Source organism: Seriola lalandi, unplaced genomic scaffold (assembly GCF_002814215.2).
Source record: "Seriola lalandi dorsalis isolate HSWRI2012SDOR001 ecotype SW California unplaced genomic scaffold, Sedor1 jcf7180002054748, whole genome shotgun sequence".
NCBI classification, from domain to species: domain Eukaryota; kingdom Metazoa; phylum Chordata; class Actinopteri; order Carangiformes; family Carangidae; genus Seriola; species Seriola lalandi.
Window position 1 is genome coordinate 2,489,283 of NW_019525301.1, and position 17,527 is coordinate 2,506,809.

The 17,527-nt window shown below is 41.4% G+C and overlaps 1 protein-coding gene across 1 annotated transcript in view; it reads left to right on the plus strand.

Moving 5' to 3' along the window:
• The window catches only part of epha8 (eph receptor A8), a 126,488-nt gene that overhangs the window by 26,520 nt on the left and 82,441 nt on the right, over positions 1 to 17,527 (plus strand). The window contains exon 2 of the mRNA XM_023424631.2: positions 3,972 to 4,036. Coding sequence (XP_023280399.1) covers positions 3,972 to 4,036 — 65 coding nt within the window. The remainder of the gene's footprint in view (positions 1 to 3,971; positions 4,037 to 17,527) is intronic.

Below are 17,527 nucleotides of genomic sequence, written 5' to 3' on the forward strand. Positions count from 1 at the left end.
AGGTATTTTCAGTTATTGTGGCTAATTAGATTCTTTTTAAAGACTGTTGCGCAAGTTGGGAAGAGCTACACTGAGAGTTTGTTAAAGTTTCCAAACTTTTAGCTCTTAAAGCTACATTCATTTGTATTTTATATATTAACAGAATTATCAGTTCTGCAGTGGCTGGTCCACCACTTCAGGCTGAAATAGCAATTGGATGGATTACCAGCTGATTATAGACATTCATATCATAACTGTAGTTCAATCAGGAGATACTTCATTCTGTCGGAGTCTTTGGCGATTATACCCCATTGTGATGTTATTATATTTGGAAAAGCGGTGAGGCTGTGTGAAGTATAGGAAACATCCCGGGGTCTCGACACTGTTGGTGGTGATGGGAAGAAGAGAATGCTGGAGATCTGGATGTGATGAGGAGTGGACTCAATGGATGTGAAGACTGGAGGGAGACAGTGTGGAGGAGAGTCGCAGCAACATACACTGAAATGATAGCTGAGAGCTGAAGAGGGGAGAACAGATTTTAAAGTTTGACAGTGACAACGCTATTGGCTGGTTGAGATTGCGGTGAAATATGATTACCGAAAACATCTGAAGTCAGATGTCAATTGCAAGAAGTGGGGTGAGAGACATGAGAGAATTGTGACAGAAAGAGGCAAAGAGATTGATTCCACCCGATTGAACTTGTGCTGAGCTTCATTCCCTGAATGTTCCCTGATTTTTGTCTTTAGCACCATCATCAGGTCAGAATTTCTATTTGCAGGTATTTGGTTTTTGACCAAAACTAATGGCATTCCCATCAGATTCGGCTGTACTTTGTGGTTAAGCATGCTAACAAACTAAACTAAATTAATGGACATAGTAAACTTACTTGCGAAACATCAGGTTAAGTTAGCAACCAAAACAAAGCTATAAGACTTGTGGGTATTGCATTCAACTCTACTTGGGTGTTGTTGCTTCATGTTTACCAGATGTATCAGTAACTACTTGCTAACACATTAGTCAAAGCAATTTTTAAGGCAATAATATGTTTTGTAATTCTTCTACTCCCTAGTGGCCAAAAAGGTATTAGTCCAGCATTAAAAGAATAATAATGGTGTTTGTTGTCCCAACCGACAGGTGCAATAAAAGTTTTCCAAAAAGTTAGGCAGAAGTGAAAACACAGTTTTAAAGCAGCAAATGTAACTTGTCACAACCCGTTCAGTTGGTTGGGTTATTCTGGTTTTGATCAAGTTTAGTGGTGCTGTTTTCTCTCGTCTTTAGCCATTATAGCTACTTATCAGCTATTAAAAAAATAAAAATAAAAATAAAAAAAACCTAATAATTTCATTTTTGCCAGTGGACTATGAAGCGCCTACAAAACTGCATATTCAGAGCATGTAATGTCTATCATTTCTTGAACTTTCAGTGTGCACATTTTCTAAATTACCACAGAGGAGGTCAGGCCTTGCAGTTCACTTCCTACTTCAAGACAAAAACGTTGCAGATTGTAGGTTTAACATGCAAGTAGAGACAAGGAAGAGAGCAAGTGTCGGATAGAGGGATGAAGGATGAGAGACGGGAAGCTAAGTGTGAAGTGTTTTGTTAAAATCATTCTAATGTGAGGAACATCACTTGGCTGCCTGACAAGAAGCCCTGGGGGCAGAGATCATATTAGGTGTTGAAGGGGAAACACACTCACACATACACACATACACACACACACCTGTTAAAGTGGAAGATATGGACACTGCCAGTGGGCAGAAATAGTGGCTCTTCATCCATTTTTTTCCCCACATCTGTTCATCCTTCTTGTAATATCACTCAAAGGTAAAGGTGAGTTCAGACAGGATGTGAACTGATCTTTAAATGTGGTAACATTACATACTTACAGTAGTTAATGGAAAGATGTAAGTGGGCTTAAACAGATGCAAAGCTCCAGGCAGCGAGGACACATCTGTGTGAGTTAGAATTGTTATAACTAAGCTAAAATTTGTGCTTACCGCGGGAATTTGTGATTCTAATACATAAAACACAGAGAAAGGAAGAAAAGGAGAAAATGGCAAAAAAAACAGGAAGAACTAGAGAGTTTGGAGTTCAATCAGACAAGCAAACTGGCAGTCAGCAAGTCTAACAGTCAGCTCGCAAAGTACGGTCAGTCTGTATATTGCCAGCTAGCACCATATGTATTGGCACATTTTAGCACACATTTACACGACTGTCTGTGTTTACCATAAAACTTTTATTTCAATTATAATACCAGTATAATCAAGCCAATGATAAGCTAAGCTAACAATGTTAACCGTCAGCCATTTTTTACTTAATTTGTACACTTGAACAAAATAAATGATTCAAAAATGCCCAAATAATAATAATAATAATATAATTCATATTTTATAATGCAGTGAATATTAACAAAAATGTACCTGGCAAATAGCCCACAAATTATATGGGAGGAGTTCATAAATAGAGACAATAAGAAAATGGAGAGAAACTGGGGGGAAAATAACAGAAAGAAATTGAGTTTCTGTTCTGAGATCTGTGGCTGAGCTGAACACGAACAGCCACAAAGTATGGTCAGTATGTAACTTGTCTGCTAGCTACAGTTAACCAGTCGATCGTCCATATTGACTGTTTGGGATGAATATACATGGGCTGCACAGACATTCGCCAGACAAGTGAGAGAATATCGAGATGGTTGCCGTTAGAGGAAATATCAGAGACTCAGACTCTTGTTTTGAGCCTCAGTCAGACCCAGACTCAGATGAGAAGTCTGTTGAGACCAGAACCAGAGACTGGCAAACATATCAGAAGGGTTAGCGCAGTTAGCCTAATTTATTTGTTTATCTTGTTTGTTAGCTTGTAACTGGCAGTGGCTGACACAGTGGTAGTGGTTGTGCTGATGCTAACTCTCTCTCTCTGGCCTGACAAGGTTTAGCCCCGCCCCCTGCCCCCACAAGTTGACAGGATTGGTTCCTTAGGTTTGTGATGTATGAAACCTTGGCCGTCTGAATTTGTTTTTCTGAGATTGTCATCGGTTCACTGCAGTTCAAGGTGGAAATACTCAGTCATGGTGTTGATGGCTGATTTTGCTCATGATGTCTTGTATTATATAAAAAACACCATATGGACATGTTAACAAGGTTAGAAACGTGATTTTTGGAGGGGGTCTTTAATACCGTAGTTGTAGATTATAGTGATATATTTTAAAATAATGTGTCTGACATGTAGCATGACAAATTAAATTCCACGACTTCATACAGAGATGAGAAGAAAAAACTGGACTTATAGAGTTTCCTGGTGAGTTCCTAGATCAGGCTGAGCTGAACATGCACACTAGTAAACTACAGTCAGTTTGTTAGCTAGCAACAGCTAAATTTTGGTTTGGTTGTTTGGAATGAATAAAAGTGTTAGTAAATTTTCTGTATTTCTTGCATATTTTGTTAATTTATTATATGTTGTTATGTTCTTTTGTACCCAACTTGTAATGTAATGAATGCTTATATGTAGATTTGTTATTTATAACTTCAAAAGAAGGAGAAAAAAGAAGCTCAACACAGCAGTGATTGAGTTGCAGTCAGACTGGTGACCTTGACTTTGACCTTTCATATTGAAATCAACAGTTTGTTTTATATTATATTATAATATATGGACTTCCAGCTTGTTGCTGCTGAGATTGTTTTTCACACTGCACATTTAACTTGTTTCCTGTTCTATTCTGAGCCTGGACCACTGAGGTCCCGGCTCCAAGGCGCTACGAGGGTGAGCCAGGTCAAGGTGACATCACACACTGTGACACCCGGCTCAGAGTTGCCGTTACGAAAGTGCTTCCTCATCAGTCACACCTGTCAGACAGTTGTATGTGTGTATAAGCGTGACTCTGTTGAGTGCCGGTGTGCACAGAGGATGGTGATGAAGGGCAGGATGGACGGGGGAAAAAAAACAATCATTTAAAGTTCATCACTTACCTTTCTTGTTGTTTTGTTCTTTCTCTGCAGTGAATCTACTGGACACCACGACGATCACTGGAGACTGGGGCTGGCTAACGTATCCGTCGCACGGGGTAAGGTGTAATAATGTAACACAAAACTTTCACACGATAGCAATGCAGTAAATATGCATATTATATCAGCTTCGTAAACATCTAGTCAGCATCGGCATGTTTACCAGGTAATCCTCTTTGTATCTCTGTGAAATCCCAACTGTACAAATTTCCACCACAAAGCGACACCTGTTACAAAGGTTTTCCTATTTTTATCCCATCTGAAGGAGTGTGAGGCGGTGAATCACCAGTTGAGGGGGAGCCAGTGCTTATTAAATGGAGATGGTTGTAGCGCCGTCACCATGGGCTAATTACATGTTCGTCAGTTGCAGCCAGACAACTACACGCAATGCTCAGCTAATTCCAACATCAGCTTCGACATCACTTTCAGCCCCCACCACATATTGGCAGCAAGGTGCACATCACAGAAGGGGGGGGGAACTCACAGCCATCCAGGGGGAGGACAACCCGGAGGAGGGTGGAGGGAAGAGGGAGAGAGATGAAAGAGAGCGAACGAGGTGACGGCGAGGGCACGGCGTCGCTACATTAGCATATTGTAATGCCACATGATGACGCCTGGGGTGATGAATTAGGACTCCAGCCGTGATCTTTATAGCAGCGAGATGCCACCGTGTCCCTGACTCCCCCAGCTGTCAGTGGAGTGGTAGAAACATTTAACTCACCTCCGGCCCACACAACAGAAGGCGGCGTGATTGAACAGTGGCCAGGAGGAACAGATGGATTGTCTTTCAAGTCCTGAGAAAAGAGGTGGAAGAATTGGATTAGAGTTTTGAGCGAAATGACTCCTTCTGTGTAAAATCAGCGTGAGAAGTGAATCTGCTGCGTCCTGACAGGCCCGTGTTATAACATCTAGATTACATAAACTCAGCCTGTAGTTTTTTATTTAATTGGTTCAATATGCCAGAAATATTCACTCGTGACTTGATGAAAGAAGTTTTTTAAGCCTTAGCTCCTGTTTGATTGAGTGGATTTAGTGCTGGAGCTCAGCGTCGTGGCATTATGGTTAGATTATATAAGGTGTGCATCTTGTGCTGAATGGAAAGGATCTCAGGGACAAGCTGTATGATGATTTGTACACATGGTGTACATCTACACGGGAGAATTGAATGTACTGTTGCGTTTTAGGGTGCAGCTGACGGTTCATGTGAACTACTTAGTTACTGGACTGTGTCTGGAGCTCTCAGCTTTCAGGAGCTTTCACTGCGGTCTGATTTTTTTTTAATTGCCTCAGGTGTGGACTCTGTTGAGGGCTGAGGTGCATCAGCATTTCTTTGAGCTCCTTTTAAAATTTAAAGCTGCTATTTCTATTGCTGTGCAGAAAATTCAAAGCCAGAGAGCATGTTGTATTACTATGACAACAAAGCTGGCATAATTATAAAGGTTATTAATACTGATACTTAAACATGTTTAAAACTGTAATATAAAATGTGAAGTTTTTCACCAGTTTTTTTGGCTGGACTAATGCTATATCTGCAAATGTCTGTGACTGACAGACTGAGTGACTGAGTGGTAGAGTTGAGTGGTAAAAGTTACACCATTGGTCTGCTGAGTGTTGGAACTTTCCCATTGGCCATTGCTCTTTCGAAATTATTTAATGCAAAGAGTCTCTATAACATCATCAGGGGGTGTTTACAGAGGATCCACAAGAGTTTTCAACTCCCACATTTCCTCAAATAGAGACGGGGACCTTTATTTGCCTCAACTACAGAGGGTAACAAGTTAAAGTTACTGCATTAACTGTTAATACAAACTCAACGCTTCCTGTAAGCATTTCAAAGCCATCTAGCATTTTAGTGGACAGAAACCCTTTATTTCTTAACAGGGCTTTTATTGCTGTGCTGTAGTAAGTGTCTTGTCTAATCTCGGGTTGTGCCGGCCCACTGGGATTTCTCACGGTGCTCCTGATGTACAGTCCAATTGTGGAACAAATGATAGAACAAACAACAATAAAATCAGAAAAAAGTAAAGGATCTGCATACCATCACTGTTTATTTTTGTTAGTGAAATATACAAGTAGTCTAACAGTTTAATGATGCCTACCCATCATTATACTTGTTACTGAATTACAGCACATTCACCAAGCCCTCCCTTGACTCTCAAAACAGTCTCAATTCTATGTAGCATTGACTAATCAATGCTGACATGACTGCATCGCATCATTTCGGCAGATTTGTCAGCTGCAAATTCATGCTGCCAATCTCCTGTTCTACCACATCCCAGAGGTAGTCTACTGGATTCAGGTCTGGAGACTGGGGAGGCCACTGCAGTACCAATATGAGAAGACTTTTTCTTTCAGACATGGTGCATTGTCATGCTGGAAGTCACCATTAGATTATGGTAGATAGATGACATGGTCAGCTACAGTACTCAAATGGGCTGCGACATTGAAACCATGACTGATTGGTGTTAAGGGGGCAAAGTGTGCCAAGAAAACATTCCCCCATAACATTACATCACACCACCACCGGCAGCTTGGACTGTTGACACAAGGCAGGTTGATTCATGCTGCTGGAGCCAAATTTTGACCCGATCATCTGCTGCCTCAGCAGAAATCCAGATTCATCAGAGCGGGCTACGTATTTCAGTCTTCAACTGTCCAGTGTTGGTGAGTCTGTGTCCACTGCAGCCTCAGGTTTCTGTTCTTGGTGACAGGAAGTGGAACCTGACGTGGTCTTCTGCTGTCGTGGTCCATCCTCCCCAGGTTTGGACGTTTGGTTTATTCTGAAGCTTTTCTGCTCACCACTGTTGTAAAGAGTGGTTATCTAAGTGACTGTAGCCTTTCTAGCAGCTCCAAAGAGTATTTCAATTCTCCTCTGACCTCGCTCATCAACATGAGCTGCTGCTCACTGGATGTTTTTTTGTTCTTTGCATCATTCTGAGTAAAAACTCTAGAGATTGTTGTGTATGAAAATGCCAGTTTCAGAAATGTTCAAACCAATCGTCACATCAGCAATCATGACAGAGTCATTGTCACTAAGATCACATTTTTCTCCTCATTCCGATGTTTGATGTAAACATCAGCTGAAGCTCCCAAACTTTACCTGCAGGAGCACTTCTGCCACATGATTGGCTGAGTCACTAAGATCACATTTTTCTCCTCATTCCGATGTTTGATGTAAACATCAGCTGAAGCTCCCAAACTTTACCTGCAGGAGCACTTCTGCCACATGATTGGCTGATTGGATAATTACATGAGTAAGCAGGTGTTTCTAATAATATTCTCAGTGGATGTACATCTGTGTTGAGACAAATAAATAAAACCACTCATAACATGAACTGCAATGTACAGGGTCTTACAAAAGGAACCCACAGACAAAAATGATATATACACATACACCAAGTGTAAAACATATAAGGTCTATGAGTTGAAATTAAAAGTACTTGTAATTAAAAGTACTTCTTATAAATAGTTGCAAAATATCTCTGAAAACCAAAATTCATATGGAAATGCCAAAGCTTTCTTGGGGTTTCCCTTTAATACTATAATATTTCTTGTTAGGTGTTAAGTGTGTGGATTCAATCGTCTGTTGTGAAAGAGTTGGCCAAATCTCTCAGAGATGTTGATGCTTTTTTTTAGCCACTAATTGGATTAACTCTAAATATCTTCTACGATGTAAATTCAAACACAGTCAAGGTCACAGAGTTTGAAAGGTCAGATCACAGGACAAGAAAATCAACTTCTTTGATTTTTACAGCATTAACATAAAAATGACATCTCATTTTTCATGTTATGTAATGTCCTCTTGGGCACACTATAGTATATCCTATTCCACCTCTTAAGAAGAATTAACTTAAATCATGTTATATCAAATTATTAAATTATAATTTTGAAAGTCATGCACACTGTTGTGTGTGTTATGATATAATGGTAATTCTCAAAGTGATGTTTTGAGGGCAAATGATTTACTGTGAAAAGAAGTTGCAAAGCACCAAACAGTTTAATGATTATAAACCTGGTCTTGAGAGAAACTGCCAAATACCTCTGAACAGTGTCTGCAGGCAGCCGGACCTTCAGTGTACACATTACTGTACAGCTCAACATCGCATCACTGCTCACACACTGAATTGAGATTCCTTACATTGTGTCCACTGACAGAAACAGACTGTGTTTTGTGTTACTGAGTTATTTTTTTGTTTGTTACACTGTGTTTGATAGAAAGAGCTCGGTTTGCTTGGTGCTTGGTGGAGTACATCATAACAGTGAAGGAGCTGCTCTCCTCCAAGTGGGAGGTTTGATTTACTCGGAGAACTAAGTGCCACTGTAGACTGGGTATGTTCTGAGCTTGATAATGATGCATTCAAAATGAATCTTCAGCAGAGCTATCAGAGCAGCAGCAGCAGCAGCAGCAGCATTTTATTGCTGCAGGTCTGCTTCTGCTTTCAGTGTTTTCAGCCACACTCGGTGGAAACCAGAAAAGTACCAATGTCTGATGGTTTGAATGCCCTCGTTTGCACCGCTACAGACAACATTTTCAGTGCTTTTTCTCCAGGATAAACTGGCTGTATTCTTCAAGTTGAGAGTAAGTTCACAGTAAAAGACCATGACGTTGACGAAAACCAGTGACTTTACATGAGGTTTTAGCAATCTGAGTGAAACAGATCAAATGGTGTATTTTAGTACAAAATTGTTTGTTTTCCTTTCTCAGCTGTGGCTAAAGGTCGCAGGGTAAAAAAAATGTCTTGGAGGGGGGGTGATATGAAGCAAAGGGCAACAGACCAAACCCAAACCAGGGCCGCTGCGGCGAGGACCAAGCTCAAATGGTACGCACTGGTGAGCCACCAGGGCACGCCAACTAAATTAAACTAAATTTATGTGGTATTAAAAAACTCTTACATCTAAAGATTTGAAATAAACTTTGCAGAATCCTTCCTGGTAGTCACATACCAGTGATAAACACAATGGTTTTTGTCTTTCAAATTAATGGGCCAGACAGGCTGGGGGGGGGTCTGACACCGTCTAGGTCCTAGAGCACAAGCTAGTGTAAGATGAGATTTATTCTTGTGAGGACATATTCAACAGATTGCCTTATTTTGCATTGTTCATTATTTTGAGTCCACATAATTTAATTATTTGTAACTACATTTATAAATATTGTATTCTGCTGTTTAAGTTTAATCTGGAACTATATAATATGGCGCACTTTAGTGGCAGGTAATGTGAGTTATGATTAGGAGTGGCGGAGTGATATGTAAGAGGTGAGATGTCACTTTGGTAGTCAGTGTTCGGTTTGCCTAGGGGGGGTTCTCCGGGATTTAATAAAAGATGGATTGACCTACACAGAGAAGTTGTCCCCGTGCTCTTGCGTTACCCACAGCCCTTCGATAGTTTAATTAAGCAATATGTAAGGCAATAGTTAAGACATCCCAAAACATGTCTTACACTAGCAAAATTAATTGATTTTAAAACCAAAACAATGAACTGAAAGACACTAAAACAACCCGTGGAGCGGGATTTCAGTGGGTCTGTAACAATAATATACACCTCCAACATTCGGGATTTGATCAAGTGTAAATATAAAAATATGGATTTCATTTTGTCTGATCTCCCTGTGGAATTATCGTAGTGACCAATAACGCTTAACGTTCATGGCTTGTGAATGTTATATATGTTGATATAGCCTTTTAAAAAAAGTCTGAATCTTTTCTTTTTCAGAGAGACACTATTCATAATGAGAGTGATATTCAAGGTGCCTCAGACAGTGTATTGAGTGTCTGTTAAGTGTGCGAGAAAGAGAGCCGGAGAGAAAAACATTGCTGAAAGCTCATGGGCTCTTTGATAAATGGATGTTTTGACAGTTTCTTATTCTCTCACACTCTTTCACATTCACACACACAGCAAACGTACTGTATAAGGTCATTTTAAGCCACCCTGACAGTTTACAGTGTTATGAATGTGCCATGCTAGCAGCATCAGTTTTTGAGCTGCCCTCTGCATCGGGGCAGAAGCCGCTCTTTGATGGTCTTAGGTCGAGAAAATACAACTGCCTCGAAAGGGAAAGATTTCTGCCGTTATCGTTTGTTGCTGAGAGTGACTTTGTGTTCGATTCACAAAGCGGCTGAGCAGTTTGGATTCTGCACTATCATGTGAAATGTAGTGTTACATCACACATACTTAACACTCAGCTCTGCCGTTATCTCGCAGTTTTCAATAATGCTATTTTTACATCGAAGAGGTGACACACACGTCACTGTGAGCGAGTGAGCGAGGCAAAGGTGAGAGGTAGAGAGAGAGAGGAACAGATAGAGAGGTAGCCCACAGGGAATACAAGAGGAATAAGTGTCAAGTCCACGCTGGAGGAAGATGGATTAAAACTGTCAGGGTGTAGTTTCCTGAATGTGGAGTCATTTTCAGACGGAGGAGCAGGGGTCAGATATTTCCACAATGCGGCTCCAGCAACTGTTTATTTTTATTCTTGCCACATGAATTCCCTTTGCATTTAAGTCAAAGGTTTGTGTTTGATATCACTTGGCAAAACATTTTTTATTGCTGTGGCTCAGGAGGTAGAGCAATGTCATCCACAAATCTGAAGGTCAGTGGTTCGATTCCTGACTCGTCCAGTCCGCGCGTGTTGTCCCCAAAGAGTTTCCCGTGGTTTTGGTTTTTTAATGGGATTTGTTGACAGTAAGAGAAATATAGAGTAAAAGGAAATAACTGAAAAAGCCTTAAATGAGAGAAAGAAACAGAGCACTGAGGTGTAACCTTGTACACTTGTAATGTTGCGGCCAGATTAAGATGTTTCCACGAATATAGCATAGATAGAAGATTGTCAGCCTTCACTCACCGTTCAATCAATGGTGTGTGTGTGTGTGTGTGTGTGTGTGTGTGTCTGTGGGGAGTGGGTGGGGGGGGTTAGGTCTTTATTAGCACCCTGACCTCTCCCTCTTTGTGAGTCTCGTTTAGATGACATCATGACAGATCACGTCTTCGACTCGAGGGGCTTCTTTCCATCCAATTTATTCAGGCAGTGGTTAGCCCACGGGCTGTCCCAGGAGCATCTTTCTCTGTTTTTCTCTCTTACTCTGTCTCTCTCTCTCTCTCTCACACACACACACACACACACTCTGTCTCTCTCTCACTTCCTCTCGGAGCTTGTCAGATGGGGCAGGAAGACTTCATTATCCTCCAGTCCGATCTATGTTGGCCATGACAGGTTCATCCACCGGCCACCTCACAATCGATACAGCTGACAGTACAGTGTGTGTGTGTGTGTGTGTGTGTGTGTGTGTGTGTGTATGTGTGTGTGTGTGTGTGTGTGTGTGTGTGCGATGATTAACGTGGTCTGTGGAAGCCATGATGTGGATGAGCAAGTGATGAGCTGAGGTGTCAAAAGCCCACATACTGCAGACATTACTAACTCCAACTCCTTGTTACTTCTCTGACTCTGTCACAGTAACACACACACACACACACACACACACACACACACACACACACACACATATGTTGGTTTTTTTTTGCATACTGCTATCTGACAGTACCTTCCACTGCTGGTTGTTAGGGAAGACCATGCAGGTGCTACAGTGTAGAAGAGCTGGATGTGAATATATTCATTTCTATTTTGTTTCCAAGTACAAATACTGTTTTAAAATCTGAATTTAAATTCATCCGTTCATGTCATAACCTTGACATAATATTTACCTCATGTTGTGACAGTAATAGATTAACAGACATATAGACCGAGGCCTCAGCATGTCGCCCCTTTATTCATCTGTTCCATTTCTGGTTTGTTTCTTAACTACCCATCACGACCCACTGTAGATGAGTTGGGAATGCACATTCACATAAACCACATGGCCTGACAACAGCACGTCCACCACAGACAGCAAATAATAAAGTGACGATGTCTGCAGCAGAGTTAGCTACGGCGTTAACTAGTTAACAGCCAGCTCAACTCCCTTTGTGTTGCGGCACCCCCTTCTATGGCAACTAATTTCAAGTGCACTGATGCTTAACTAGCTCAGTTGATGATGCGTATCATTAAGTGATTAGCGCTATTCGAACAAGTCACAAATGATCACTGAACCAGCTGTTTGATAGCTTTTTGGTTGGTTGATCTGGAAGCTGATTTATGAGCATGAAAGAAAATACAACTTTATTTATTTTATTGATAGTAATATTTTGGAATAATCAACCTGTTACACAATAATAATCCCATGTCATGGAAAACTGGACTGATCTTGTTAATATCTGATTCATGTTAGATGGGTTTGAAAACGAGCTTTACTTTTAAACAAGTATGGAAAAACTTTGCATTGATCATACAACTATACATATCTCTGCATCCATATCATAGTCCTGCATATTGTAATCATGTAACTAGAATTATCACCTAACAGTCATCTGGACCAAGAGACACTGATACTGTGTTATAACAAAGGATTTGAACTTTATTTTTCACATTAACGTTTCCTTTTGAAAGACATTTGGTAACAGCACCCTACGTAATTACTTACTTATTATGTCAGAAAAATTAGCCCATATGTCGTCTGTCCCCAAACTCTGTCCCAAATCAGAGGTCACATCTTTCGGAGGACACAGTCTACGAAGGTGTGGCCTTTGTAGCCGTTGTAGACCGTGAAATGAGGCGGTCTGGTCTACAGAGGAGTCTCGCTTTCCGTCACCAGCGGTGCCCGCTGTGTAATTGTGCCAGAAAGTGCCACTCCTGTTGCCCAGCAACTTTGACGACATGTAACTTTTTCTCACAAAAGCCTTTGGTTTTAAGGCCCTTGGTTTGTGGTTTGCTCTTTCGGCAAATCACAGGATTATCACACAGGAGAGCGGTGTTTGATTACCATGTGAAAGTAGCAGTTAATGTTGTTTCTTTTATCTATGTACACATTGTTATTATTGTAACCGTGACAACAGGGATTGTCTAATGTTAAGAAAGTACTTATTTTAACCCAAATAATCTTTTCCTAAACATAACCAAATAGTTTTTGTGACTAAACCTAACCAAGCCATGACCGTTTATAATTGTAACCATGGTGACAAAGGTCTGGTAAGCCACTGCGGTACACTCTCTGTGTTTATTATTGTAACCATGACATTCAAGGTCCAGTACACCTGCCGCTGTAGGGGCGCTATTTCAGGAGACACTGCTTTGGGTCCTATCAGAGGGTTGGAACAAATGACCTGTGTGGTTGTTGAGGTTGGAGGAGTTGCAGCCTTTTTCTTACATCTCTGTCACATCGTGTTGTTGACCCCCACTCTGTAATTATTTCTGTCTTATGTTGTGTCAGTTTACAGGAGGAGTGAACTCATCCAGATGTTTTCTCACAGTGGGAGTTTGACTTTAGCCAGCGAGGTTGAGAAGAACACTGACCATCAGCACTGATTGTTTTTCCTTATCATTTCACAGAAAACACACGGTTTGATTTGGATTTTCTAAGGAGGAGAGGATGCAATTTAAAGTTTTGGAGGTGAAAGACAAAAGTAATATAACAATTGGTTACAAAGCAAACACAGAGGTAGTGCTATCCATACAGAAAGTGTCTTTGAGATACCTTATGCTTTATTTTACTTTAAAAATTCTTTTCAAACTGTCAATTGATCAGAGCTTATTTAACATATTCCTAATTTTGATCATTTTAAGTAATAGATTATGAATTCTTCAACTTAGAAATCAAACTTTATGTGTTTCACTGAACTCTATTCTCACTTAAATGAGGGCTGTGAAGTTGTGAATGACTCTTTTGAATGAGAAGCCCAACAACTTTTTGGTGACATTTTTCTCTGGGTGTCTTTCTGCTGCTATCAGCAGCACCATCCCCCAGGTCTCTGATTACACACTTGCTCAACACACCCTCGGCCGGTCTTTGAACTTCCTCCGCTGCCCTCTCAGTGACTGTCCGCTGCAGTGTAATTGGCCGTACAACCTCCCATGAGACAGCGGCATGGCCGACACAGCACAGCTGCTGCTTGCCGGTGGTGGTGCTCACACACCTCTGCAGCTGCTCTTTGGAAATATCTCACTTAATAAACAGGCCAGGTGAAGGGAAAGATGTGCTGCAGGTGCTGGATCACTCAAGGGTTTTGATGTAGCATCTGAAAGTGCCACAATGGTGTGTGTGTGTGTGGTTGTGTGTGTGGGTGTGTGTGTGCATGCAGGTTGGTAGATGATAGGATCAGTACAGAGATGGACCATCTTGATTTCGAAAGATCTTGTGCCAAAGCCGCCCCAAAGGAAACAGAAGCCGGCGTGATCCAGCTTTCCTGATCGCTGCTTCAGACCTCAGCCGGAAAACTGCCCAGGTGTTTGAGTGAGAGATTTGAGGCAGACAGACCACCTCAGCCACGTCAGGGGTTTTGACAGACAGCTCCATTCTGCTGTCAGCTTGAACCGGCACAGCGGGGATGATCTGTTTGGAATGAAATGATCTTAAATGGGCCTCAAGTGAGGAGCCTTTGTAGCTTCTGTGAGTCTTATAGAGACCTGTGCACTGTTGAACCAGCTGCAGTTCGTAGGTTCCCATGTATTCTTACTTTTCTCTTTATCTGGATCTCTACTCTTCTTTTTCCCTCTTCTTTTATGTTGGTGGGGAACAAATTCCACACAGAAGAGGGTCTTTAGAGTTCACGCAGTTTGTTCGTGGTCGTAACACCGTCGTTCACACACTGAAGGTCTCATCTGGCTGCTCTGCTCTGTGCAGTCTTAAGTTTCTGTGGATGTTTCTCAGCAGCACTTGACCAAATGGCTGCACAGTGCTCCAGGTGCAACAGAACAAGTTACCAAACAATGTCAGTCATAAAAAACAAAAAAAGATGGAACATATGCAGCAGTTTCTTCAGACAGAACCATAGACTGTAAATAAAGATGGACGTTGCGTCCGTGACTTCACCCACAGGTTTCTGAAGAGTGTTTTTTTTAAGTGAGCTGCTCCACTGTCGCCATCTTGGCAATGCCTGACTCCGCCCCTAACTCCTGGCTAATCCAAAAATGGGCAAAGAGGTGAGTTTGGTACATGCTGACCTGTCACTCAAAGCAGCCACACCCTCAAGTATACATAACTTTAAGACTTAATAAAATGTTAACAGGTGAGTGAAATAAAAATAAACCCTGTACAGTTGTCATGAAGGAGGAAATTAGCTATAGAGACTATAAACATTTAACATGGGAGTCTATGGGGACTGACTCGCTTTTGGAGCCAGTCTCTAGTGGTCATTTGAAGAACTGCAGCTCTTGGCCCTTCAGTGTTGGCTTCATTTTCTGACCCTAAAGGTTGCCGCCTGGACCGCACTGCCCTTAACCATCATGTAAGGGACAACTCTGTTAAACAGTAAATCATGTTCACCCATTCAGTCATGTTATGCAACTCAACATGTAGATCAGGGTTTTCTCTACTTTATAAGATTAAGGTGCCAAATGGAAAAAACTATGCTGAGAGGTCTATACCGCTTTTGTGAGAAAGGTTTTATTAATAAACTGCACAGAGGGGGAAACAAATAAACAAAGAGGGTTACTATCAAACTTTTAAATGTTCGAAGGCTCAGCTGGTGCAACAGGCCACTGATGTTGAAGAGGTTGCTCCAAACTCTGGCACACTGGCGCTAAAGCTGCTCAGTGAATGGATCTAGATCGATGTATCCGTGTTTCTTGGCCACACTCTGTCCATCAGTACCATCATCTCCTGGTGACGCAGGTGGATAATATGAAGAAATAAAGTTCTTTGAAACCAAAATGGAGTGGGACATTTCCCAAAAGGGGAGGAGGCCTGGAGAGGTGACCAGAGGCCATGAGCAGACACTGATGTGACTCTCTGTGGTAAACACTGCCACAGTGGGTAATTGGCACAACACACACATGAACTCCCTTTTTCTTTTACTTTTTCTGAATGCTCCTCTTCATTAGGATCTTTTCATCTTTTTGCACACCATTGCACACACACATATACACACACAGACACACACACACCACACACACACACACACACTGTCCTGTAAAAATTGCATCTGAGAATAGATAGCAATTACACCATCTACCCCACTGATCCCAGACCAGTGCAATTAACACTCCTATTCCAGAAAGGTTATCACTGTCAAAGAGCCCACAGACAGGCACACACACACACACACACGCTGACACACACACACACACACACACACAGGAGCAAAGTTATTAAGTCTGTTGTGGTCGTGTGGCTGATAGTATGAGAGGCAGAAAGGTGTTGGGCAGAGCCTGATATTTCCACTGAGTTAATATGCAGACCTGTTACTTCACATAGAGCCCAGCATTAAGCCTGGAAATGCCACTAGCAAATACACACACATGCATACACACACAGACACACACACACACACACACACAGCCATCACACCCTACTGACTCTCTCTCTCTCTCTCTCTATCTTCATCACCCTCTCTCTATCCCTCCCTCTGTCACTCTCTCTCTCTCTGTCTATGAGTTCTAAAGAAACCTCCATCAAACATACTAATCTGAAATTAGATCTTTCAAAGAAGACACCATTCTTCGGCTTTGTCTTGTCTTTCTTTTGACGCCTCTCCTGCTAAAACACGTGTGTCGTCTGCTGCTCTTTGCACCCTTTTAATGCAAGAGGGGGCGTGGTAGTAATGGATTACAAGCAGCTGGATTATGATCATGAGGTCTAGCGGGTAGTGGGTTACTGTTTGGACTACACAGAAGAGTATGAGGGGAAAAAGACATTTCAACCTTCTGTTAATATGAATATTCTCTTCCATTCACACGTGAAGTGAGTAATTCTTTAGTACATTTTTCTTTGGAAGTAACCTTGATACTTCCACAGTCACTGCTGTGATGTTCAGTGTAAAATCCTGCACTTTTCAACATCCTGGTGATTCCTTTTTCTTCTGTTATTTCTCAGTTCCGGCAATTAGACAGTATAATTCAGGAATGTCAGCATGCTTTTATATACAGTTCTTACTTACTGTCATTACTTCAGACACACCAGCATTTATATATATATATATATATATATATATAAATATGCATATAGTTTAAAGTTGAATCACCACCTCACAGTTGTATGCTTCCACCAACCAGTTGCAGGGAATACGGCCCTAAGCTCATTTTACCTGAGTTTTTTGCAGAATGTTATGCTGTCACAGTGAAGTTGACTTTTGACCTTTTGGATGTCATCACTTCATCTTATCCTATTAGACATTTGTTTTAAATTGTGACATAATGAATATGAATTTTTGGGTTATGGCCAAAACCGTGTTTTGTGAGGGCACCGTGACCTTGACATTTGACCTTTGACCTTTGAACACCAAAATTTAATCAGATCATTTGAGTCAAAGTGAACATTTGTGCGAAATGTGATGAAATTCCCTCAAGGCGTTACTGCAATATTGCGATCCCAAGAATGAGATGGACGGACAACACAAAAACATATTGCCTCCGGCCCTGACTGTCGGCAGCGTGGAGGCATAAAAACCGATGGGGGTGCGGCCAGGAAATATAAGCAAACGACACAAATGTTGCCAGATTTTATTGAAATGTTGCTAAATCCTGC